At 41.8% G+C, this 25,441-nt stretch overlaps 1 protein-coding gene across 6 annotated transcripts in view; it reads right to left on the bottom strand.

Moving 5' to 3' along the window:
- Nucleotides 1-6,620: 6,620 nt before the first annotated feature.
- Nucleotides 6,621-25,441, bottom strand: part of LOC137108613 (transcription factor SOX-6-like) — a 97,268-nt gene continuing 78,447 nt past the window's right edge. For 5 of the 6 annotated variants that reach the window (XM_067493408.1, XM_067493413.1, XM_067493409.1 and 2 more), the window contains 7 exons: nt 24,209-24,358; nt 22,411-22,594; nt 20,647-20,849; nt 14,351-14,459; nt 13,063-13,233; nt 10,498-10,711; nt 6,621-8,804 (listed from right to left, as the gene is read on the bottom strand). In XM_067493408.1, the coding sequence (XP_067349509.1) occupies nt 8,465-8,804; nt 10,498-10,711; nt 13,063-13,233; nt 14,351-14,459; nt 20,647-20,849; nt 22,411-22,594; nt 24,209-24,358 (1,371 nt within the window). In that variant the 3' untranslated portion in view covers nt 6,621-8,464. The remainder of the gene's footprint in view (nt 8,805-10,497; nt 10,712-13,062; nt 13,234-14,350; nt 14,460-20,646; nt 20,850-22,410; nt 22,595-24,208; nt 24,359-25,441) is intronic. The other variant, XM_067493412.1, reaches the window with a different exon arrangement.

The following is a 25,441-nucleotide window of genomic DNA, read 5'->3' as shown; positions in this document are numbered from 1 at the left end:
AAACAAAAAATCCACCCTTAGTGTCACATACTGACGCAGTGAACCTGCCAGCATGTTGAGCAGGTACCTTCTATGGTCTATGGTAGTGATGGTGTTATAACATCCTAAGCAGGTGATTTTTAAAGGATTGCTTTTTGTTAGCACAATAGCTTCCCAAGCTTCTTGTTGACTAGCACAAAGACATTCTAATGGTGTTGGTATTTGACTGGAAAGTATTGAAGAGAGTGACAAACAAATGGAATTTCCTCCCGGGGTCTTTGTGTCAGATTCAAGTGCTGCTCATTAGCTTGTCTTCAAATCTTTAAGTCAAAAATATGATCCATCCAAACGCTCCTGGAAACTCCTGCACCATATTGGACACCGCAACAAACCACACACTTTTCTTAAGCTTAGAAAAATGAGCAACGTAATTAAAAGGTTGCACATAACTTTTTACTGTGTGAGCTGAGACTACAAGGTCTTTTTGAAGGGGAAGTGATCAAAGTTGTCATTGTCCATTCTCATGTGGTTATTGTGGCTGCTCTAAACTTTAATCAGTGGTTGTGCAGACTTCATATGAGGTAGAACAGCACAGTATCAGACAGTATCACAGGTGAAGCAATAAGACACATACGACTGTGAAGCTTGCGTTAATGCATATACAGGGTTGTGTTACTTTATGTTTACGTACAATTGATGTTCACGAGTGAGATTTGGTTCAGCACTGGACGTTAAACTGCAGAAGTAATGTGTGGGGAATGAAGGCACGATGGAGTGCACAGACATGAACAGTTTAAGCGTTCAACTCACTGACTTTTGCAACATTGAACCCGAGACCACAGCCTTTCTTAAAATGTAACCAAATGTTTTGGTTGCCTACCCCTGTGATGCCTTTGCCATTACCACAAATTTTCCAGAACCATAAACAAATGTTTGAGTCGTCTAAACACAATAATGAAGCTTTTAATCGGCTTTTAGTTGCCAGCAGTTGATGGCGTGGAGTGAAACAACTAAAGCGCTGAGAGTCAAGCTGAACTCCTAGTTAAGGTTAGGGACAAGATTGATGTCTCAAAGTCACTACATGGTCCCTTGATTGAGTTTTCTTTTTTTTAAGGACACATCTTTCATCAACAGATAGAGTAACTCAGATGTCATGGGTTCCTTTTCTTCTGAGCACTTTATACCAACCCTATCAACCATATAATCACATTGCATCAACACTCACCTCTTGTAAAATATAACTATATACAGTAAGTCATTTAAAGCAACAACAAAAAAAGTGTTACAAAGGGCTGTAAGCAGGAGGCTGGGGTGGATGAATGGGTCAAAGAAAGCACAGGACTTGTCCACACGAGACTGGAGTTTGAGTCATGTATAAAGCTACTGCTGCTCATGTTACCAGTTATGTGACTTTAAAGAAGCACGGATGTAACTTTTTTACTCATTCTAACCAAGTTTCTAGTGGCTCAACCTGACCCGTACATCTTTGTGCCTAAAGCTTAACCACACTGCTCCTTTTGCACTGTTGTAATGCAACACTTCTGACTCGCAAAAGCTAGTGTTACACCAGCCAGAACTTTGGGTGTTATTGGAACATAAGTGGGGGCACCGCTTCAACTCAGCTGCTCATATGTGAGCTGTGAGTATGTGGGTAAACACAATTGGGGGACTTGTTACAAGCATCTTTTGTTAAGATCATTTTTCAAACCCAACTTAACAGTGTTTTTTAAGATGAATGCAGTTTGACAGCAAATTAGCAGGTGCATAACCTTTCAGAGCTGGATGAATCGGTGCTGTGACTGATGGTAGAGCGGTCGTCCACAAACCCAAGGTTTGCGGTTTAACTTTGGCCTCCTGCTGGCTACCTGTCCAAAATGCCTGTAGTAGTGTAGTAGGTGAAGGAGTGAAATTGGTACCTCATACCAAGTGGATAAAATTAAAAAGCTTCAATAATGTGAAGAAAATTGGTGGCAAGACAAAAAGAAATGAGGCAGCAGAATTACAATAACTGATACATAATGCAATTCTGTATAAGAGAAGTTCATCAAATTCGTCTTCAGTACGTGTTGGTACTTGTCTTCTCTCTTCAGCTAAATCCAACATCACAAGAAACACTGAAGACGGTTAAAAAGAGAGAGACTGGGGGTGAAACACGTCAGGCCAAAGGCTATTTGAAGGATGGTGGGTGGTGGTCGGGTATAGCAAGTAGAAAACCTTAAAATCGTACTTATATTCAGCATCGCTTCATAAAGAGCTCAGTACTTCTTGCATTGGCATTGACCGTTGCATTCAAAGTGTAAATCGTGTATAGAATTCTTGGAGGAACTGGGCTTTATTGGAGGTGTCAGTATAGGCTAAAAGGTTAAACCCCTCGAAAATGGCTGTTGAACATCAAAAGGAGGATGTGAATAGCTTTTCACATTACATGTTTCAGTTGAAATTTCAATATGTTAAATCATAAGTTCAAGCATAAAACATGCTTGTGAACACCATTGAAATCATAATTGTAGTTTTAACCCAGAGCTTTTAAGCGAACCGGTCGCTTGACATTTTTCACAGGGCTACGGACAGTGAATAATTTGTTGGTGTGTAGTCCGAATTGTCAAGAAGTCCCCTCCTCTGCATAACTATGTGTCTAGTGTCCTTTTCTGTGAGAGAAGTAAAAAAAAAAATGTAAAAAAAAAATAAAAGGGAATGTGATTGTAAAATCAGCAGAAACGATTATGGCGGGTCAAATGAAGGAAGGACCGGCAACAATGCCGTTCTTTACCTCCTCATGGTCGTACACAGTTCCACTCATCAAGGCTGCAGCCGTGTCTTTGAGTCAAACAATCCAGCTGCTTTCACAGTGGCATTTTTCGTTAAACATATAATATTTAATTAGTAGACTAATGCACTTAAAAAGACCCAAGGACTTTGCCTCAAAAAGGAAAAACTGCCCTTTTGTCCATTGCCCATTTTCCTGGAAAAAAAAAAGTGCTGCAGATTTTTTTTTTCCACTCATTTCTAATTGCATTAAAAAAAAAGAAGTATAGACCTTTATGCAATGTTTCAAAGACATTGAAACACAGGCACGGCTAAAGCAACTCCTTTCAAAGGGATTTTCTTTTATCCAGTTAGGTTTTTAGTTATTGTTGAAGGCCTCCCAAGGCTGCTGACCCTTGGAATTCTAATAAGACCCCTCCCAGTTTACAATTGTTATTGGTTTTTATTAGCTAAAAACTGGCTGGTGTCTTCAAGGGCAGGTTTTTAAAAAAAAACACTACATAAAGTATATTTCTTTTCTAAATTTAGTTTTCATCTATACAAGTGTATCAGCAGAAATCATATGCATTCAATTGAGCTATTAAAAAGCCAATTTGCAACATAAAGTACGGTTTGAACCGTATCCTTTTATTTGAATTCTGATTTCAGATTCAATCGAAACGCATGTTCAGAAAGTACTTAAGCGCAGTCAGATTAATTTCTTATAACACCATTCCCATTTTTTTTACTCTGTACCAATAACAGTTGAATTAGTTCGGCACTTTCCTTGGACTTTGAGGTCCTTACCTTTTCACGCACGACAAAACCCGGAAAACGTCTCAAATTCAGATGCAGCTAAAACAGCAGACAAGCAAACGCAGACAACTTTTTACCTCTAAAAATCACACAAACGGTGAAACATGATCATCTAAGTGGAAGAGTGTGTGTGTGTGTGTGTGTGTGTGTGGTCAATTATTCCCCTTTTGATTCAAAGCAATTGAATCATTAGGCGTCATAAGCCCTTAGCTCAAAGAGGACGGTGGCGCGCTGCAGCACCGTGACCATTCTGTGCACTTTAATGAGTGGTGGAGCCTCCATGATCATAAACGGAGTGGCTTTGATGCCTCATTGAAAGAGGCTCTCCAACACGTCTGAAGGGGGCTCCTCCTTTGTAATAACAATTTATAATTCTCTTGATCTAAAGGCCTGATTGGAGAGGAGGAGGAAAAAAAAGAGAGGGGAGTTTGTTCTCTCTTCTCTTCAAGATGGTTGTTAAAAATCAAAAAGTGAATTTGCCTAGAGGGCCCATCCAAGACCAGACTTTCATAAAGAGACGTATCATTATTCCTCATCATATCCAAACACCAAACCTAAGGGAGCAAGGTAAACACAACGCCTGTGTGCTGACTGCCAGTCTTTCCATAGGAGAACTACTTTAACTTTAACTCCTTTAACTCTCTCTTTAGCATTTTTATACGAAGAGACTAACAACATTGACACAGGCAAGACTTTGGGGTTCAGTGTCTAGATGGATGTGCACTGGAGGAGCTCATTTCCTGTGCCTGAGCCGCCCCGTACGCTTGTCTCTGAAACTTCCCTTCTGTTAGTAATAATCAGATGTGTTCAGTAAAGAGCGCTTAATATCCAAAACAATAAATCTGTTAAAACAAACAATTTGTGTTCGGTGGGAAATGGATTTCTTTAAAAATCCAAATCCAAATGCATGTTTAGTGTTACTTTGAGGATGTATGTTGAGTGTCAGGCGGCACGAGGAGTGTTTCTCCCTTCTCACCTTGATTCTCAGTCTCACGTGTACATGTGACATGACAACTGATTTGAAGGGCAACCATGTCGAATAAAGGCTGCCCTCTCAGAATTACCACAAAACTAATGTTTTGGACTTTGTGTTTTTATTTTCAACTCATTTCCAAAGTTAACAAACCCCATCCAGCTCTCATTCTCCACTGATACAAATCCTAAAAATTATATACAAGTCGGACATGAGGTCCACTTGTTTATTCTGTAATTCTGAGCACTAATCTCTCTACAGTTTAACAACTGTAGGTTTAAAAACAGGGAAAACTGAATGGAAACTGGGATTACATCATGCATATATACTGTACTGTAGTGTGCCCATATATAGAGGGAGAGATATAGGAGTGTGTGTATCTATAACTGCACCATAATGAACTACACTGTCCTTTGTGAAGGCGCTGAAAGCTTTGCATGCACTCACACAATCTGTCAACTTGCAAACAGCGAAATGTTCATCCTGCAGAGAGGAAAAAGGAAATGTAAATTATGATGACTTATTTAACGAGATTAGTATGGCAACAGCGCAAGTATGATTTCAAACACCCCTCCCAAGTAAGAGCACAGCACACACACACACGCACAAAGGAGTGTGTGACAAACTTGCCGGCGCCCCTTGCAGGGTGACGCTACAGTTGATTTGGGAATTACAATTAGATTTATGATGTGGCTGCATATGGCTGAGCTCTCTGTTTCTCTCTCTGAAATGCTGGGATTGGCTGCAGTGAGCACCGGCGCCGTGGCGTATACACCACAGCACAGTCAGAATGTGTGGTGTTACCTCACACACACGCGTGCGCAGATGTGTGTGCGCGCACACGCACACACACACACACACACACACACACACACACACACAGACAATGTAACAATAGGCCACATTTACTTTATTGGGCCACCAGAATATAAAGACCAAGTGGAGTAGCTCGACTTTAGAGACATAAAGCCTTTTGTTGGAAATCAATCCCTGAAAAGTGGGAAAAATATTAAGAGAAAAGGAAATAAAATACCTGTAAACTGTGCACGGTTCTTCCACACTCGGAGAACAACCTAAGAAATTTTCAATTCTATTTTCCCCCAAACAAGTTAGACAAACACTTAAAAACCAATGATGATGAATCGACAAATTTGTAAGAAAAATCTCAAATCTTTACTTTTTTATTTTATTATTTTTTTTTTTTTGATTGTCTTTCTCACCAAGTTGTACTGACACTTTTTAGAGCCAAAGCTGGCTAATAAATACAATGAAATGTTAAAACGCACAATTGAATTTCAAATACAATACTCAATCACAAAAAATGTGTGTGACCAGGAAACTTGTGTTCTGCTTCTGCAGGTCACATCGGACAAGAGCATGAGGTTACCTTTTTTTTTTTTAAAAGAGATCAGAGGTGAAACAACCCCTTTAGGTGGCACTAGAGCTGTGGCAACAAAACTTTCTTAAATAAATGAAATGCTTCTAAAGAAATGGCAAAGTCCTAGAGTCCTAACATGTGACTTTTGACTGTTCTAATTTATCATGTTGAAAATCAAACAACGAACTTCACATTAGTCAATAGTAAAAAAAACCAAAAAAACAAAACAAAGATTTTATGTCCAGTGCTTAGGATGTGTACGACACCAAAGGAACTGTCTATGCATGAGGCTTTGTTTCCCCCAATGCAAGCAAAAACCAATGTTCAGTCCCAGCTTGTGAAGCTTCACCGAGTCGAGAAGTCTAGTCAGAAGACACATAAAACAGCTAAACAGTACCCAGATGCCACCTGAGGTCGCAGGTGTTGAAAATGGAAACATGTTCAAATTGCGAGGGTGCAAGAGTGTCAGACCGAGAAGAAACAGAAAAAAAGGAGATGATGTGAAGTATGTGCAAGAATGTAAAAAAAATAAAAAATTAAAAAATAAAAGCATGTGCTCCCAGCACGGTGCTGACCACTGGGCTGCACCAAGCTGAAAGAACATCTTGCTTCAGACTGTGGAAAAACGTGTTCGCTCTGACTGGGGTAGTTGTGACTAAGACTAAGAAGCTGATTGAGAATTCTGTACCTTTTTCTCTCCATTCTTCTCTGAATAATTTACTCATCTCCAAAATATACATGTAATGTAGAAAACTGTACCTTTTTTTTTTTTTTTTTGTGGAAATATTAAACTCTTTTTTCAGCTATATAAATTATTTTTTAAACACAGTTTGGTGTATCTTTCCCACATGATGGCAAAGACATTTAAAAAATATTAACAAAATAGTAGCATTTTGTACAGTTTTGTACCGCATTAAAACACAATTCAAAATACAGTGAATGGATCCAAAATATCAGAAATTCTTATCCTACAGTAGGGTCTCCCTGGAGCTGCTCCTCCCACCTTTTTATGAGACTCAACCAATAGTGCTTAACGTACACTTGTAAGACTCATGGATTCTTAAAGTGTCTAAGCAAAAACGGAGGCCAAAAGATATTTTGTCTTTCGCCTGATTTAAATTGACACACTGAAATGCTAAATGTTGAGGTTTGGTGCACCATCTGGACTCCACTTACTGCACAATATGCAAAATGTTTGGCCTTAAAGAACTATGGGCAATGTGGTTTCTGACAGCACCAGTGTAGTGGAATTGAAGAATAGGCGCCATCGATGCTGCTCTGCTAACTGCAATCTCAAAGCCGGAGAGGCTGCCAGAGAGCGACACAAAATACTGTGTGTGTGTGTGTGTGTGTGTGTGTGTGTGTGTGTGTGTGAGAGAGAGAGAGAGAGAGAGTGACTGAGTGAGTGAGTGATGAAAACTCACTCCCTGAGCTCTGCCTGTGACTGGGCAAGGAGAGGAGCCAGCAGTTACCGAGTAGAAACTCATCTCTTCAGATAGAAAAAACTGATTGTATAAGACTTTTTGCAGCATTGGAAGTTAAGACTACAACATCCCGAGTGAATGTGAATGTAGGATTGGCACTTTTAAGAAAATCTGTACAATGTCAGGGTACTTACTTACTAACTGACTGACTTAATAGTAATAATAATAATAATAACAATAATAATAATAATAAAAATAATATTAATAATAATGTGATATAAGGGATTTTACTCCCTTTATTTTATCTACAGCCTAAGTCCTACCACTCTTTTTGTATGAAAACAATATAACAATCAAAAAAAGAAAAAACACATTCACAAGCTGGCACATCATACCTGAGCTGGGGGTATTTAAAAAACAAAAACAAATCTAACAGTAATGTAATGTAAGCAGTTTGTCAAAAAAAAGTTGTAGATGCACTGTATTCATAAGAAACAAAAGTAAGACTATAAGATTACAAGAGCTAGGATTTATATTAAAACTTTTCAAATTTCAAGTTCTGACAGTCCAGGGTTTGTACAGGCAGTGACCTGTCAGAGAAAGTCTATAGAACAAAACCAAAGAGGAAAAAAAAAAAGGGGGGGTGGGTAAATACATAATAATAAAAACTAAATCACTCCTTAAACATTTAAGACCAAATAGCTGTTGAAGACCAATACCTGATGCTTTAAACTCCATGCATGCTCGTCAGAAACCACACAGCAATGTGTGTCGCTCATTTGCTCTTCGTCCCATTCGCTTTCATTCTCTATCTCTTGTCATTTGCTCACCGGTTAGGATTGTCAAAGTATAGGAAGCTAAAGTTCATTGTCCGTTGGGTGTGCGAACGTCTGTCAATTAAGGTTTGACATTTTTCCCCATCAGCCCTTTTTTTTTTTTTTTTTTTTATCGAACAGACGTCCATCAATACTGTCCGAGGACTCTCTCTGAGCTCGTCCGTTGAGTTTAAATCTTGTCTTTGCATGCTCAGTGCAGCATGTCCTGAAAGTTTGCCTGAAGGTCTGTGTAATAAACTGTGTTTTTAAAAAGTACCTCTGAGTATAACAGGAGTTCTTTTCTGTCTTTTTACAACACACACCCTGAGCACACTCAATTGGCACTGACGGCCTCCCGTGTCTCGTGGTCGCTGCTATAGTCTGACTTGGCCTCATCTTCAAAGTCCTCGTACATGTCCATGTCGTTGTCTCCGTTGGTGGGGTCACTGGGCAGATCCAAGCCTCCGCCGCCATTGCTGCCTCCAATGCCAGGCTCGGACTTCACCCTGTACGTGCTCTGAATGACAGGGATGGCGGGCTCGGGGCTGGCTGAGTTGCTGGAGCAGTCTGAGGTCAGGTGTGGGGGGGGTGTGGCTGTTGTTGCCATAGTTATGGCACCTGGGTAAACTCCGACACCGCCTGTGCTGTTGCTGAGAGGAATCAGTGGCTGAGGCCTGAGGAACAAGCCAAAACACAGCATGGGTCAGACACTGCGAGATCACTAGAGTTACGAGTTTGACCCATGAAAGTCAGAAAACCACGAATATCAACCTCATGGCAAGGGACAGTAGAAAAAAGTCTTTTAGGTAGAATGAAAAAAGAACAAGAACAAAGCAGTGGACAGAGCTCATCTGTGGAGCCAAATATATGGATATAAATTATTAGAAAACCATAGCTGATGATTGATCAGATTCATGATAAGCACCTTTAAACAAACTGCGGTAAACTAAACTATAACTCGGATACCACGTTAGTGAAACAGCAATGCTTCTCATCTGGTTGGACATGTCCCAGCACAGAGCTCTACCTGCCAGCTCACGACGGCATCAACCTAAAGAAAAACCTGTTAAGAAATCCGAGGACTGAGGGTAAATGCACATCACTCAAACGGGCCCCTCAGGCTCCTCGAACAAGCCACACGAAGAAGGAAAACTGCCGTCTCTTTTCTCACCTAACAGTTTTCCCTTCTCTGTCTCCTGAAACAATTACCGCTGTATACTCTGACAGACTCATTTTCACATTAAATGCTTTAAAACAACACTGGTATAGTCATGTGGAATTTGCCAGAAACTGGTTGTGTACTGGCTCTCACGAGGTATTTGGTTTGAATTTGATTGAAAGTCCAGGCCCCTTTTTTTAAATTTTTTTTTATTTTTTTTTGCATTTGCTTGACCACACACGGTAAATGCGGCATTCAGCTTGTGACGTCTGCCTCGCTCTCGCTCCCTCTCAAACATCTGCTTACATTTCATATTCCACTAGGTCTGCCTGTCATATTTCACTGCCCGCAAGTGCCCAGCATTGTCCTAATTTAATAAATGAAAAGCTATTAAAATTGCTCCTATTCAAAGCTGCGGCCTCTGGTAAATCCATCTCGAAAAGGGGCCGGTGTGAAGGCGTTAAACACATTCATGGCTGGTTCCTACTAAAACAATGCCACTGCGTTTCCTCTCGCTGCACTGACTACTCTAAAGTATAATGCTCCATATTCAGCATTTTGAAGCCTTTCATAAAGGATCCATAAAAACCCGGTGGTCACTCCACAAATGCAAATGGATGTAATGAATTTCATTTGTTTTTATATTGATACTGAGACACAGTAAGAAACATTTCCATTGCTTGCTAAATACTTGATCATCTTTGTTAAAGGTATAAAGTGTATTTGGGTAAAGGTTGCTAGCAGGGTGGTTTGTATTTTAAAGAGAAAACTAAACCCAAGGATAACAGCTGCAGCAGAGAATGAGTTATTATGTTCGACAAGACACGGGCCTGTCTGTGATCCAAAGCTCGTGGTGGTCAGTGATCATGCGTGCGTGAAATGTTGTACTGATGGAGAAAAGGGTGGTGGACGAGGTATTTTCTGTTACTTTGTAATTGTTAGCGCAGGTAATGTGTTATATTGTTGAAGTTAATGGCGTCATGACCTCCACACATACCAGTTTCCAAGAAAATAAAACCTTGTCGCTCTTGGATTCACAGCCTTATTGCACATTGTGGCTCTTTAAAGGTCCTGACATGTAAAATAAACCGAATTCAAAATGTTAAAATCACACAAAGCAGTTCCTGTACAGCTTCCTTTCACTCTACTCTCAGCACTTTAAAACTTTATGCTCGGGGGACAGTTGCTCTGCCGACGGCGGTGCTCACCCCACGAAGAACTGCCTCATCTCCTGACGCCGTGACCGCATCATCTGCTTGTACTCTCCGATGCGCAGCTTCTTGCCGTCGATGATGCAGGTTCTCTTGGGCCGCGGCTTGTACTTGTAGTTGGGATACTTCTCCAAATGGATCTTGCTCAGACGCGCCTGCTCCTCGTAGTACGGCTGCTTCTCCTGGTTGGTCATGGCTTTCCAGCGAGAGCCTGGGGAACAGGATGGAGAACTTTCGATTTTGGTTTTGCTTTAAATCCCCATTATTTCAGTGACTTTAATGAGCGGCAAGAAAAGGTTTAAATGCTTCTCAAACTGTTTGCACACAGAATTTGTCACTAAAATAATGAAACCAACCAAGGAAAACCGCTGAAAATCAGCAATGGATTAAATTCTGCAACCTTTTGGCTCAGAAAGAAAGACACATTGTGCACTTCTTACTTTCTCTGGTAAGTGGACCTTCTGAACAAGTGGACAGAGCCATTACCACAGGAACGCAGCACATCTGCGAAGCACTTTAACAACTGAATATACAGACGGTGCCTCGCTCCTCTGTTTATCAAGGTTTATCACAAACTAGTCTTGTACTTTTGTGTCACAGGAAACAGAGAGGAGGTTTTTTTAAGCCTGCCACCCACTCTCCAAAGTCCAGCTGTGTTATTATGTTGGAGGGATATGCATTATACACATGCAGTCATGGACACATACGCTATTGGTAACTTTGAATTCTACTTTTTCTTCTAGTGTTGGTTTATATCTGGGAAAATATTTCTCCCTGCTCGCATGATATCAGATTTATTCAGAAACAGGCCAACTAAACAAATACTTTCACTTCGATAAAGGTGTTTAAAATACACTTGAATTCAAATTTCCTCTCTGACACAGGATTTCAAGGGTGTGAGATTCAAAACTCCACATCGGGAACACAAACCCGGCTAAGAAAAGGCAATTTGTTAATGCCGCTCAGTAGCATTTACATTCAGCAACCCTCAAGCTCGCTGGAGCCCCGCGTCGGACAGAGGAGCATCTCACGAACAACCGTTACGCTCAGCACAGAGTGAATGGCTATCTGTGTCGAGGAGGTTAGTATCAACACGACTACTTTTTAACTCCATGCATCCATCACACTAGTCAGGCTGACACAGTGGGGCTCTGTGTGTGGAGTGTTCCAGGTTGAAAAGCACACTAGTCCTTCTTATAGTCAACAGCCTGTTGGTAAGAAACCCTGTGAACTGTAGACAGAACATAGTGGCAGAGCAGAGAGTTTAAAGCCATCATTAGTCACGTGTGCCGCTGTATATCTGAAAGAGTTAACTAATTCTGTAATGTGACTGATTGTCTGTTTTTCTTCAGACTTCTGACACTTATTTTGAAAAAAAAGTTAAGTAAAAATCCCCCATTTCTCACGAAAACAATAGCGTTAGCGGATTCAAATTGGAAGTAATAAGTTGAAATTTCAGGATAGATTCGCAATTTTCCGTGTATCACAACAACGGACCAGGTGAACAACTGGAAACTGACTCAAAGATTGTTCCAATGTAAGTGATGCAAAAATGTAATAAAAACAAGAAAATATGCTGTGAGGCTTCATCCCTCCAAATTAGCCACGATATGTTTTCAGCCTCTTTAATACAAAATTTCCTCTTTTTGTCACATTCCTTCCAAAGGAAAGCTGGTGATGGCAATTCCAGCTCTTAGTAGTGAGTCACATCGTTCGGCTCAGCTAAGCAATAGGAGCCAGCTCTTTTGGTGGTTCTTCATCAATGTTATCGATTCTAGACTTCCATTATTTTACATGGGTTTGGGTATAAAAGCCTTACAATAAACCATCCAACCCAATTACATGAACATGAGTAGAATTCACTACAGATGCTAAACACAGTAAATCACGTCCTTGTGGTTAAATATCTGTTGCATTTAATTGAAATGCTAATGTGATGTCCACTTCAAAGAAATGAATATAATACATAATAAAGTGTCCATTGGACAAACCACATCGTTACCTGCTCCCCCTTTTAACCAGATGGTGTGGACCTTCTCTGTCGTCACACAGAAGCACATCCACCCGACATTCAGTAAGTGCCTTGTGACGCCGCATTGTGGTTAACAGATAGTCCTATTATGCTGCCTGGTATTAATTAAAAAATAAAAGAACGTCTCTCAGACGGGAGCCGACTCCCATTGTTTACATAAAGGAGCCGACTCATCGAGCAAACTCGGTTGCGACCAGGGTAAAGCACAATGAGTGGATTTTTTGTCTAAAAGGGCTTTAACTGTGGAAGCTATGTACTTGAGTTAATAAACTCAGTCTGTTAAAGTCTAATTATGGCTTTAGAAACACATCTGAATCCATTTTTGCACAGAATGAAGACTGGATTTTACTCCCCATCACTTCCATTGAAGGAGCTTTAGGAAAGATATGAACATGAGGAATGATGACAGCAAGTAAAGCCCTGTCTATAATTTAAGTGTTGAGTGCTCTCTCTCTCTCTCTCTCTTTCTCTCTCTCTCTCTCTCTCTCTCTCTCTCTCTCTCTCTCTCTCTCTCAAACACAAGATTTTACCAAGGATTTTGCTGATGTTGGAGTTGTGCATGTCAGGGAAGGTTTGTAGGATCTTCCTCCTCTCGTCTTTGGCCCACACCATGAAGGCATTCATGGGCCTTTTAATGTGGGGCTCGTTGTTGCCCCTTCCCCGTGTCTCCCTGAACACTCGTGCCTCCGTGACACTATTCCCTGTGTGACACAAAGGAATGACACAAGTCCATCACTGACACATTCATCTTTCATGCTGTCACGCTTAAAAACCAGGGATACATTGCTGATAAAGATGGGTCCTTCCTGTTTGTCCTGAGGCCCCCTATTTGCCTTCTTGGGAGATGATGTATTTAAAAAAAAAAAGTCCAGGGAGAGTCTTGCTGGGATGCCCTCAACATGCTCGCACAAACACAGACCGAATCTCAGTGCCTATGCTTCCGTGTTTACTCCTCTGACTAAACGAAACCACGATGAGCACTCTTCAACCACTCATTGCCTGTAAACAGTGGTGCTTTATGAGAAACAGGTGGGTTGGGATGAAAAAGACATAAGTCAGTGTCCTACAGTCACACAATGTAAAACTGATTTTATCTAAAGTAAAGTGAATTTACTAAAAAAATATTAATCAATTATTATTATTGTAATATTATTTTGTCAAATCTTCTTTGCATAATTGTTATTGATCAATACCTGCGACACACTTTCAGACACTGACTCGTATAATTTTGTTTGTGCACTAGTTCTGGGTGGGATCTTGTCTCACAAACAAAAAAAGGAGTTCTTGTACTTTTGCACGCCACATACTTGCAGGAATAATAACTGTAAAATTTTTCAAGTGCATAAAATGTTGACAGTGAACACTCTGTTTAGCTGTTGAGGGTGTCCTTCATCGTGGCTTTCAGAGGAGCACAATAAATATTTGTATTTGCTGAATACCTGCATGTTTTAGTATTCTGGCAGATGCTGCTTCTTCATTGTGGAGTTCTGAGAGGCAAGACCCCAGAGGTAGGGCCTCTTCTGAGTGGGGCCCACATGGTTAAGGGTCACTGGTATCAATTTAGTCTGAACAGGATGTGACTGTTCTTAACTTTGCCTCTGCTTTTTAAAACTCCAGCAAGCTCTTAGCTTTTATTTGGCTCAAGTCTTTTATTCACCTTCACCTGACTTCTGTGCTTCTGAGAAGTTTTTAACCAACCCAAAATAGTGCAGGTGTCAAAAAAGTCTCCAAAAATAATTCAATAACCAAGACAGGGGTGGGGGGTGGGGGGTGGGGGGGGTGGGGGGGGTTAGGATTATTACCCGTGAAAGCGCTTACCGTCCAAATCTTCTGGTCTTGTCAAGTCAATGACTCGATGGACCATCTTTCCCGCATCCTCGCCGAGCTTCCCCAGGTGCTGGCTCAGCGTCTCATAGTGCAGCCGCTCCTGCAACATGCAAAACAAGGTGGAACAGTAAACGAAAAAGCAAGCTGCAAATTTGTCGCAACTTGATACATCTGCCGAAAAAATGTATTCTTTGAACAGTTCATAAAGCAATTTTGGTCCTTCTTATTTAATGTTGCTTCTTTTCAAATGGCTCACTAGGGATGACTTTGGTGGTAATGACAATAAAACTAACTGCTAGTGTGAGTTGGCACAGAGTAAAGACAAGCGTACACACAGCACTCAGCACCGACCAGTTTATTTTGTTGCAACTTCACTTGCTTTTTCCATGTACCTGATGGAAATGAGTCATGATGTTGGTTTTGCGATAAGCTAATAGGCAACTTACAGCCGTGTCAAAGCTGTGCTTATCATCAATGTCTTCCACAACCTCCCCTTTATCGTGCACTGCGTTTCTGTGATTCTGTCTGCTTGTCTGCCCTCCACTCCTGAGATAAATAACTGCTACAAGCAGCCTTCCTTGGGGCCTTTCAGCTAAAATTACCCAACCACGCTCCCAAACTGCGGTGGAAAAAAAAAAAAAAATCTAACCCTCCACACACAGCTACCGCACATCCACACTCCTCCTCCCTTCTCCCCTCTTCTTCTACACTGCCCTACCTCCCCCCCCCCCCCCCCCCCCTTCCCTTCTCCCTCTCAGCTCTCCTCCTTTTTCTGGTGACAGAGGCATTTTGTTTGACGCAAGGAATGGTTGCCGGGTGAAGTCATGCCGCGGTAGGGTAGCCGCTGGCAGAGTTGGTGGAACTTAGAGGCCGGTGTGTGCATGTGTGTGTGTGTGTGTTTATAGATGAGGAGTCGGCGCGGGCCAATGTCAGCACTACGGCAGGGCTGTAATCAGGCCCACCACAGAACATGTGCCTGGGCAGTGCCATGCTCACCGCAGGAAGCAACCGCCTAACAAAGGGCTAAAGAAAGGAGGGAAGGACAGAGAAAAAGTTAGAGAAAGGAAAAGGGAAGATGAGTAGAAAGGAAGACAAGGCCAGAGATATTAATAAACCTTGAGTCCACGGTGTAGTGCCAAACAATAGCATGGGGAATGTGGGCGTGGATGGTGTCAAAGTTTAGTGATCTACCGCCCAAAGTTGTTGTAGACTAAATTAGTCACTCATTGTTGTGTTCTAAAGTACCATTTCTAAACATCCATACACACAGAAATGGCCTGGTAGATGGGAGGAGACTGATGGAAAACTAATGCAGAGTAGAGTTAGAGTTCTGGAAAATGGACCAGGACGGCATCAATAGTCCTAAACCGATCCAAGGTACAGATTAACAGCAGACCTGGGTCAGAATTTGCAACTATTTCCTGCGGTTGGTCTACTTTTGAAAGTTCTTGTGGCAAATGCAATAAGGAGCTGTCTTTGCTTTGTTTAGTGAAAACTGAAAAAGGGTTTGGCTCGTGCGCTTGCCAGTTTTGATACTGGACCACTGCCATTTGGAGCGGCATTATAGACGTCTTTTTAAACTCCCTCTCTCAAATGACTGTATTTGTGTTTGGTACGCTGCCGTATTGTGCTCCTCTAAATGCTTTCGCCTGAGATCCTTAAACACGGAGAACCCACCTTGTTAAAATAGTAAATGTCAAAGGGTATTGAGACCGGATGTTCAGGCAATTACAGTGAAGAGGAAGCCTATTTTAGATCGAGAAATCTCATCCAGTGCTTCTGTGTCTCCGTGGCTTTGACAGCGTCAAACTAATCCATCACATGTTTAATGTTGAATTAATATTTAACCCGCTTCTAAATTAGAAAAGACCAAGCTCTGTGCAGGACCAGGCCTGAGACGGACAGCTAATAACTGCAAAATATTAATTACAAAAACAGTAGAAAAGTGAAGCATGACATGCACTTTAATACTCTGGACCTGTGCACAGAAACAAATCACATCTGTGCTGCTTCAGTGTTCTTAACACACTTCTGCTTTCCTTGGATGTAGAGCTGCTCTTGCTGGTGAATGTCTATTTCTTGATTTAGGAGACACCCGACTCTTGTTCCGCCTGGTCTCTTCTCTTCTTGGCGTTTGCGGCTCTCTACTGTTGCTAGGGTAACACTCTAAACATCACTGTATTTTTTTTTTTCTTTAAATCCTTACAGTATTGAACTCATTACCACAGTTACAACTCGCCCACCGGCAGCACAGCCTCCCTCCAGTTGACCCGCAACCGTTTACTGTCTTCTCCTGGACCAATCAAGTTTGGCAACCTTCACAGCTCCCTCGCCTCCCCTCTCTTCCTCCTCTCCCCCCTCTTGGTGTTCCCTCTCTTTTCCAGTTTTCTTCATGTCTTTTTCTCCCTTTCTCTCTCTCCAGGCGTCCCTGTGTGCCGATAGAGCTGTCAATCAGTCCTGTTTTTTTTTTTTCTCTTCTCCTTTTCACCAATCCACCTATTCATAGATCTTAACACCCGGCTACCAGCACCAGCCCTCCACCCCTCAAGGCTCCATCCCCAGTGAAGTAGACACTCAACAGTCTATTTGCAGGTGCCAGACTCAGCTGTGTAGTATACATTATTATAATATATATCATTCAGGCTTCTAGTACAGCAACATTATGTCGACCTTTAATCAAGACTTGGAGCTGTGTGAGCCGTGGGTTTCACAGGCTTGTTTCCTACAAAGACCAAACTCACCAGCTGAGCCAATATAAACTTCTATACAACCCTTTCTTCCCTCCTCCCCTCCTTCCACACTTATTCTGCTACACCAACAGAAAGTGGAAGCACGCCGCCCAACTTTGCTCATCAGCTCACAGACAAAAGACGTTTCTTTATAATGGGCCACACAATAACAAATAATGAACAGATCTGGTAAATTTCAAACTGTACAAAAGTTAGTAAGAAATAGTGGCTAAGGGGTGTGGACTGTGGAATTTGTAGGCAACTGTTAAACAATTTTATGAACAAATGTTTTGGAAGTGTGGTACCGTATTGTGCATTGAAGAGTGTATATATATATCGTGGTTTTTACTTTGACTTAATGGCTACACAGTTTTTGTGTTTTTTCCTTACTTGTAGTATGAAATAAATACTAGGAAAATGTCTGACTGAAAATATTCCCTGTGTCCCCACAATTTAACGCTTGCCATTTAAAGATTTGCTGTTAAGTGATTGTGCGCATCATCCAAACTCTTTCTTTATGCCTCCGTAGACTTGCACTCTCTCTGATGTGTTCACCTCCTACTCCAACACAAAAAGTATTCCCATTAAACGTCCAATGCAACTGGATTAGATATCTATCACATTACAAGTCAATTTCACCAGCTTAGAGCTTCTACGTCACACTTTATATTCTAATGCATTTCAGTGTATTTATCCAAAACATGTCAGCTGAGTAATTGCTAGTCTTTCAAAACTTGCTGTTTTCATTTAAGTGGGTTTAGGGAGTGTTTTGTGGCTGTTTAGGGGGGGAAAAAATGCATGCAGTCTTTTATGCGCACAAGTACGCAGACAAACACATACATGCACAAACACACTGTTATACACGGTGGCTATTTCAGTAAGCTTTGGCAGCCACAGGCCAGCTGGAAGCAACGTAAGCGTAAGGTGATACTCAACAATGCCACTAACTGGCCAGGCCTCTCGTCTGTACACCAGCTATAATGACATTAACATGGCCAAGCCACACACACACACACACACACACACACAAAAGGAGCTAGGGATCATTTTCAGCTCTTAAGGAAATGTCTATGTCATCTATGCTTGAAATGAACGCTATGGGACAAAAATACACAAACAGAAAGTGGAACAAACACAAACACACACACACACACACACACACACACACACACACACACACACACACAGACGTCACAGCGTCGACTACCCTGGAGTCAAATCAGCTCAGGCAATAAATAGATTAACATTCAACATTACACTGGGATACCATTTACAACAGTTGTCTCATTCCCTCTAAAGAAGCAGAACATGCTGTGTTAGTACAATGTCATAAGACAAAAAAATAAAAAAATAAAAAAAGACTTGGGCAGCGCTTCAGAGTTTCAAGTGGGAGGATTTGAGTAACAAATTTATTTGACGAACAGAAAACAACACACAAATCCAAGGTAAAGAAAAAGAGCTGGTCTCGCTGCCTCCCGAGGTGGAACTGGTGAGTCACACTCTCAGTATCCAGCAAGTTCCATCCATGAATTGTTTCAGACAGAGCAAAGACTTTGAGCTCTTTAGAAAAAAAAAAAAAAATACAAAAACGTCTCCGTCCGTAAAGAAAGCATGATGTATTTAAGGCTAAGAGAAAGAGTCTTTGAGTTGCTGTTGTTAGGTAACGAATAACAAACTGACAACAAACACCAAGGCCTGCTGTCGTCCTTGAACCCGGAAACAATTACTTTGAGACTTTCCAAATGAGCTTTTTATTAGGAAGCAAGGAGCTATAAACCAAATTACTGCATTGCTTTGGTTTTGTTGTTATAAAGTTGGAAAATATTGGCTCAAGAAGCTCCCTACATTACACCTACCTTAATCTGTGAGCGCTTTTCGAAGTTAACTTTGTGCAAAAAAGCCCCTTTAAGCACAAACTCATTTGAGAACATAAGTGGGCTTTTTCACCAGACCTGCAGCAGACAACTCACATTAAATCTTAATAAACTATTTATTAGTTTAGGCTGTTTTATAATTTATGTTTATGAGCTTTCTCAGTGTTTACTAGTATAATGACTTATTAAAAAAACAACTTGGGACTGAGGATAAGTACAGCGGAGATATTTTGGATGTTTTCCTCCTGAAGATGCAAGGCAAACAAGTCCAAAAAATTCAAAACAGCCTCTCCTTGGAGTGCACCAATCATGACCTACTTGGGGTTGGTGGGTTCAAAGTCTCCACCCCTAAAATATTCATGAGTTCCTCTCCTCCTTCTTCTCCTCATCCTTGCAAAGCAACATGGGATCAATTGCACAGGAGAGCCGGTCTAATCGTGTTCGCTATTTTACCGACTATATGATCCCTGAAATATCTGTTATTGGCTGATCAGACTGATTGAAGATGTTTTGAAACATGGATTTCCCTCCGGATAGGAGATCCTGGTACAAAGGCCCTGTCTCCTTCAGCCCAAGGGGGAGAGATGAGATGGGGTGGGTCCCTTACCCGAGAAAGGCCCTTTAATTGGGCTAAAACCCCAAGGCCGGGATCCCCCCTCCAGGGCAAGTGGAGAGCTCGGCTCCATTAGACAGACAGACACACACACAGATACACGCACATTAATGTTAACACCATCTTGTCTCCAAAAAGCTCCCACTCAGTTTCAAGGCAGGCGCACACACACACACATATATACACACACCCCCCAAAAACCATCACTTGTCATTGGCCCAGCTGCTCCCTCTTCAAAGCTGTTGGCTTCTGGGTGGCCATGGAGATGAGAGGAGAAAAGACAAGTTCTCAAGAGCTGCATCCCAAGCCAAACGACACCAAATAACATCCATGAATATTCTCCAGGCTCATGCACGAGCTGAGAAGAGACCTTGAACACCCAGCCAAAGAAATACAGTACTGGAGAAAATGTGACACAGGAGTAAGGAGTTAAGCGGATCTAAATGCTGTATGGGGCTAAACGCAAACGCCATCCCTCCCTTCTCTTGCATCCCATGCTCTTATTGTCATTGGCAGATGAAGTCTTCACATCTTTTACTAAAGGAAAAGTAGTAATGCAACATTGTGTAGTAGAAAAAAAAGCTGTGTCATTGCATGATAGATTATTTTGTTTACTTTTATTTTGAAAAGTCCGTGTTGGTAGGTTAGCTTCCTTTAAAAGTTTGGTTCGTTCAAATTTCAAATAATTAAACAGGTCAAACAGTGCTGCTGTGTTATTTCAGGCCAGTTTAGAAAATGTACAAAAGCCTTATCAGCAGCATGTACCTAAATATTAAAAGGTAAATCTAACCACTGTCTGTTTTAGTCCGACAAGTAACATTTAAACAGCATTTTTTTTACCTAATCTGAATGTGCATATTTTATTTATTTATTATTTAATGTAAAATCTACAAAATGAATTGTATTTATAGCTGACAAGTCAACTGAATACTACAAAGAAAGTGCCACTACCTCAGTTGTCCCTCAAAAAAAGTGTGTTTCTTTTAGCTTTCTCTGTTCTCATAGATCTTGTCAGTGAAATGCGTCTGTGCATCATCGTCTGCGACCGAAAAGGATCTGTGTCCTTCTAACCTTGTTGCCGTTGTTGAGGTTCATGCTGCTGAGGGCAGACAGCTTAGCCTCCAAACTGTGGTGTCCCGAATGCTGCTGCTGCTGCTGTTGATGGAGCTGCTCTCTCTGGATCTGCTCCCTCATGCTCCTGGCCTCTTGGATGGCCTTCATCACTGCGTCCTGGTCCCCAAACAGCGCTGTGGAGTTGAGGCTGGACAGGATGTCTGCAATGGGGGAACCAGGAAAGCATGTTGAAAGTGGTTTGATTAGAGGAGCTTGAGAAAAGCCTGGTAACAAAAGCCACAACCACGCAAGTTGTCTTCTGAATCAAATGCTGCTAAAATCTGACTGATGAACAGAAATTCTTTGTGACCGTGGCCTCTTCAAACAAGTGAAAAAGACTAAAAAAAGGAGATGTTAGGTTAGGACACGCCCATTTTCTTCTAACTCCCTGTACAATTTTTATAAACTGGGGCATCACACATAACCTGCTAGAAAATTCTGGGCATGGTGCATTTGTCAAATAGTTAAACTTTTAACTTCATATTTGCAGATTTCCGTTCATCTGCATAACCGCAAGTTTTTAATTCTGATTTTAGGTCAGTTTTAACAAACCAGACGTTTGAGTCATATGATGTTGAACCACAACTCCAACCCACGAAGAACCCGCTTTGCATGGTGTTGTAGTCATTTCATGCTCTGTCACAAACCCTTTCAGGTTTTGAAAACAAAGCCTTGAGAGCCGAAAACCGAAATTTCCCACTCGCTGTATTGTTATAATAACATTTAAACATGTGTAAAAACAAAGATTGTTACCAGTCAAAATGTTGCTCGAGTAGTTTTCAAGCCTACTAGTGTCTAAACGCGACACAGTCTCCTCCCCACTGTTTCTGTGCTTCACACATTTGAAGCCCAATGCACGTTTGATGATTAAGGGGAAAAAAAATCAAATAAAAGGATGCAAAGTTTCCGTTGCCCTCCTCGTTTAATTAGCAGACAAGTAGTGTGTTTTCCTGGATTGCCGTTAAAATGGGAAAAAAATAGCTTTGCAGGGAACACAAGTGTCGCATCCTCAAAGCCACTCCACAGAAGCTGGTGAAATTGTTTTCCAGGGGGGATATAATGAGAGGGCTCGGATTGGCCTTAATGACAGATAGCAGAGGTAGGGGCATAAAAGTTCTAGCGCGGGCAGACAATGATGTGAGGAAGCTCTTAAAAACCAAATAACGTGTGCTGGGTTTCACTGCTTCCGCTGCTGGGGTTTTCATTGGGGCTAAATACAGGGCTTTAGACTGCAGTAAAACACACACACACACACAGGTCTACTCAAGGGGCTGAGGTGTCTGCAGTCTATCAGGACCATGGCTGCTGCTTGGTTTTGTCTGTGTGTGGCAGGGAGCAGGGAGCTGTTTGGGTGGGTGATGTTTTTCGTTTTTCCGATTCGGGGCAAGAACGGTTTTACATTAGAGTGGGGACGTGTTTGGCCGGGATGGACGTACAGCACAGGTGTGAACAATACTGTGCTGTATGAAAATGCATGAGTGTTTGTTTGTGAGCGAGAGAGTGTCAGTGTTTCCCCTCTGAGTTTTTGGGTGGCGTGGAGAAGCAGCATTGGGACCCTGTGACTCTTATTGAACATGTCAGTAATGCCAATGCTAATGTACTTCTTTTAAGCAGAGTTGCAGTGCAGCTGGGCCGGGGGGCTCATCCGGGGGCCTCATCCTGTCAACCCAGGGTTTAAAAGAAACGTGGATGTTAAGATACATTTGTATGTTTGTTACCCACCTAGAGAAGTGTTCCTTCCCATGTTGGGGATGGGGCTGGGAATGCGACCCTTGCCCATGCCCATGCCCGTAGGGCTGGTCTTGGTTCCAGGGAACAAACTCTGCGTTGGAGACGTCGGGGAGCGAAGAGGCTCGGCTGTCTTGGGCCTAGCTGAGAGGTTCAATGGCTGCGTGGATCCTTCCTCCTTTCAGCAAGGGAGACACAAGTTAATGGAACTGTATCAAGATGTAACCCAAAGACATATAAGTCATATTAAAGGATGTTTGTGTTTGCAGTGTGTGCCTATATATTCAGTGCAACCGAGAAATGCTTATTAGTTATATTCCAGACCTTGACATGTGTTTTTATTTGCTTCATCTGTGAGTGATCAACATGTTTTGGTCCATTAAAATAAATCTGTCGCCACTGGAAGTGTGACCGATTGATTTCAAGCTGAGAACAGCCGCTGACTTCTTTAGAGACACGTCCACTGACTGATCAGTCACCCCTATCAAAATGTTGCCCTTTAATAAAATGAATTCCAAAGCAAACCTCTGTGAATTTGACCGGGGAAAAAGTAGCAGTGTGTTTTCTGAAACAATGGCACCTTTGTGTGTGCCGTTCCTCTATTTCTAATCAAAGGTCCGTGACCACATAAATCCACATAAAAAATCTCTGGAAAGCAGAAGTAGTGACAAGAATTAAACTCCAGCGTGTCAACAAGGCCTGACTGCGCCTCTTGTGTTGGCAGTAAACACTTAATGAACATGGATCTAATTTGGGGTTTCAGCTGATGGAAGTGTTGAGAAAGGAAAGAGTTTAGGACGGACTTGGCGGTGCGTGGGGGGGAAGGGGTTTGTTTGCGGGTGGCACGAAAAAGTGGGGGTGGTGGGTTGAGCGTGTGCGGGGGTTAGCTGAGGGTGGGGAGCTTGGAAGGCACTGCACTACTGTTTGAGTGCGGTGAGCTCTGACGCCGGTCTATTGTGACGCCGGCTGCAGCTGTGCCCCCACACACACACATGGCTTCCATTACTGCCTCGTCGCCGAGTAAAGATGAGGCGTACGCTCTCTCAAGTGAAGGGGTCTGGGCTCCTGCCAAACAGCAGCCAGCCCCAGTGTCAGTTTGCAAGTGTGTGTGTGTGTGTGTGTATTAGTGTGTGACATTTAAATAAGCTGTTTCTAATTGATGGTGAAGAGTACGGGGCCGTATGCAGATTGTTGTTTCAACAACTTCCAGATTTCCAGCCTCTCACTTTTACTGCGCTGATCATCGTCATTATTACTGGTGTGTTTTCCCATTCTTCATAATCTGATCTCAGTCTTTCCTTTGTCTTATTAACTTGTCTGTTATTTCAAACACTGTAGAGATTGTTTTTTTTCTACACATACTCCCTTATACGTGGCATCAATGTGCAGAGACTAGAAGTTTCTGGGTACAAACCCACTTTTTGTTTTGCATGTTCTCCCCTTCACCTGTGCAAATGGTCTTCTGAGACCTCCCACCCATCCCATGTAGAACAAGTAAACTGGTGACTGTCTCTACGTGTCAGCCCCTTGATAGACTGGCAACCTGTCAATACTGTTTTCTACATTTGTCTAGTTCCCAGTTTCTTGTTTCTTGAATATAGTCCCGTTTTCTTCATGACATTTATTTTTCCTTCTGCTGTGGTACATCATTTCATCTCCTGGGCTGCATTTTCATCAATCACAAATGTGTCCACCTGGCTCTTGCACATCCTGTTGAATCATTTAAACTGCTCTGTCTTGTTTTTTTTGTTTGTTGTTTTTTTTACAGTATCATTTGTAACAATAGCCTCACCTTGATCTGAGCGATGGGACTGGACGCTCGCTTCTCGCTCTTCAGGGCAGAGGGGGACAGGGCACCGGAGGAGTTGGGAACCTGCGGAAGTGGAGCCATCTTGGCTCCTGGTGAGATCTGCATGCTTGCCAGCTGGGTGGCATATAGCTGCTGCAAAAAAAGAGAAGAAACCAGCTATTAACGTCGCTCGCCAACAGCTAAACAGCAGCTTTCCTCTTTCATTCTCTCATCTCTCCTCTTCTTTGCTCCCCCACACCCTTGATCCTGTAATGTGTGTGTGTGTGTGTGTGTGTGTGTGTGTGCGCGCGCTTTTTTGGTTGTTTAACTTTTTTTGTTTAACATCCACTCTCTCGTGCTGCTTGCATCTTCTAACGTTTGACGGGTCTGTGACGACGTCAAACGCACAGAACTCATAAGGAAACGTGCTTGCACACACGCACACACACACACGTGCGCAGGAGCACACATCTAGATCTGAATACGGCTGTGGTGTTTGAAGGAGATTTGTTTGAAGGGGGCGAGTGGTTATCAGAAAGACATTCCAGCAAAATATTTTTTATTTTTTTTTTATTCTCCCAACAGATGGTGGGAGCAGCTTGTATATCAATCTGCATTTAGAAATCCAGACAGCAGTTTAAGAAACGTCTGAGCACTGTGCTTGAATCATCTTTACCACTGACTATTCTGCACAAATATGATGGTGTAAAAAACGTTAAATGATTTTCAGACAAAGCCTAGTTTAGAAATGCTAACAATATTGCCCTTTTTCATGAAAAAAGTTTTTGCTTTTACCGTTGGACTATGTGTTTAAATGGTAATAGTATGAAACTAATCATGTCACATAAACATAACAAAATTTGACTTTCTTCACTCTTTTTAACCAGTAACAAAAACAACAGTGGGTAGTTATATTTAAGTAGGTATAATTGTATAACTATGTGAGTCAATTTAAAAACACTGCACACAGTATAATACTAATAATACAAAAAAAAAAAAAATACTTGGAAAAGCATAAGCCATCTGCCTTCAGGGTTGGATAAAAACATTAAACGTACCCAAAAAAAAAAACAAAAAAAACAGTACAGATTTTCCATCCAAGGTACTTAACAAGAATCAAAGAGTCAAATATTCGGCCCACAGTCCAGGGTCTTTTAAATCAAAGCTAGCTGGCCAGACAAACTGCTGCCTGAAACCACTGTCAACCCCTGTCTAAATGCATTGGAGTGTGAGCGC

The sequence above is a fragment of the Channa argus genome, chromosome 23 (assembly GCF_033026475.1).
Source record: "Channa argus isolate prfri chromosome 23, Channa argus male v1.0, whole genome shotgun sequence".
Taxonomy (NCBI): domain Eukaryota; kingdom Metazoa; phylum Chordata; class Actinopteri; order Anabantiformes; family Channidae; genus Channa; species Channa argus.
The sequence above is the reverse complement of the archived record's forward strand: the minus strand, read 5'-3'. Positions and strand labels throughout refer to the sequence as shown.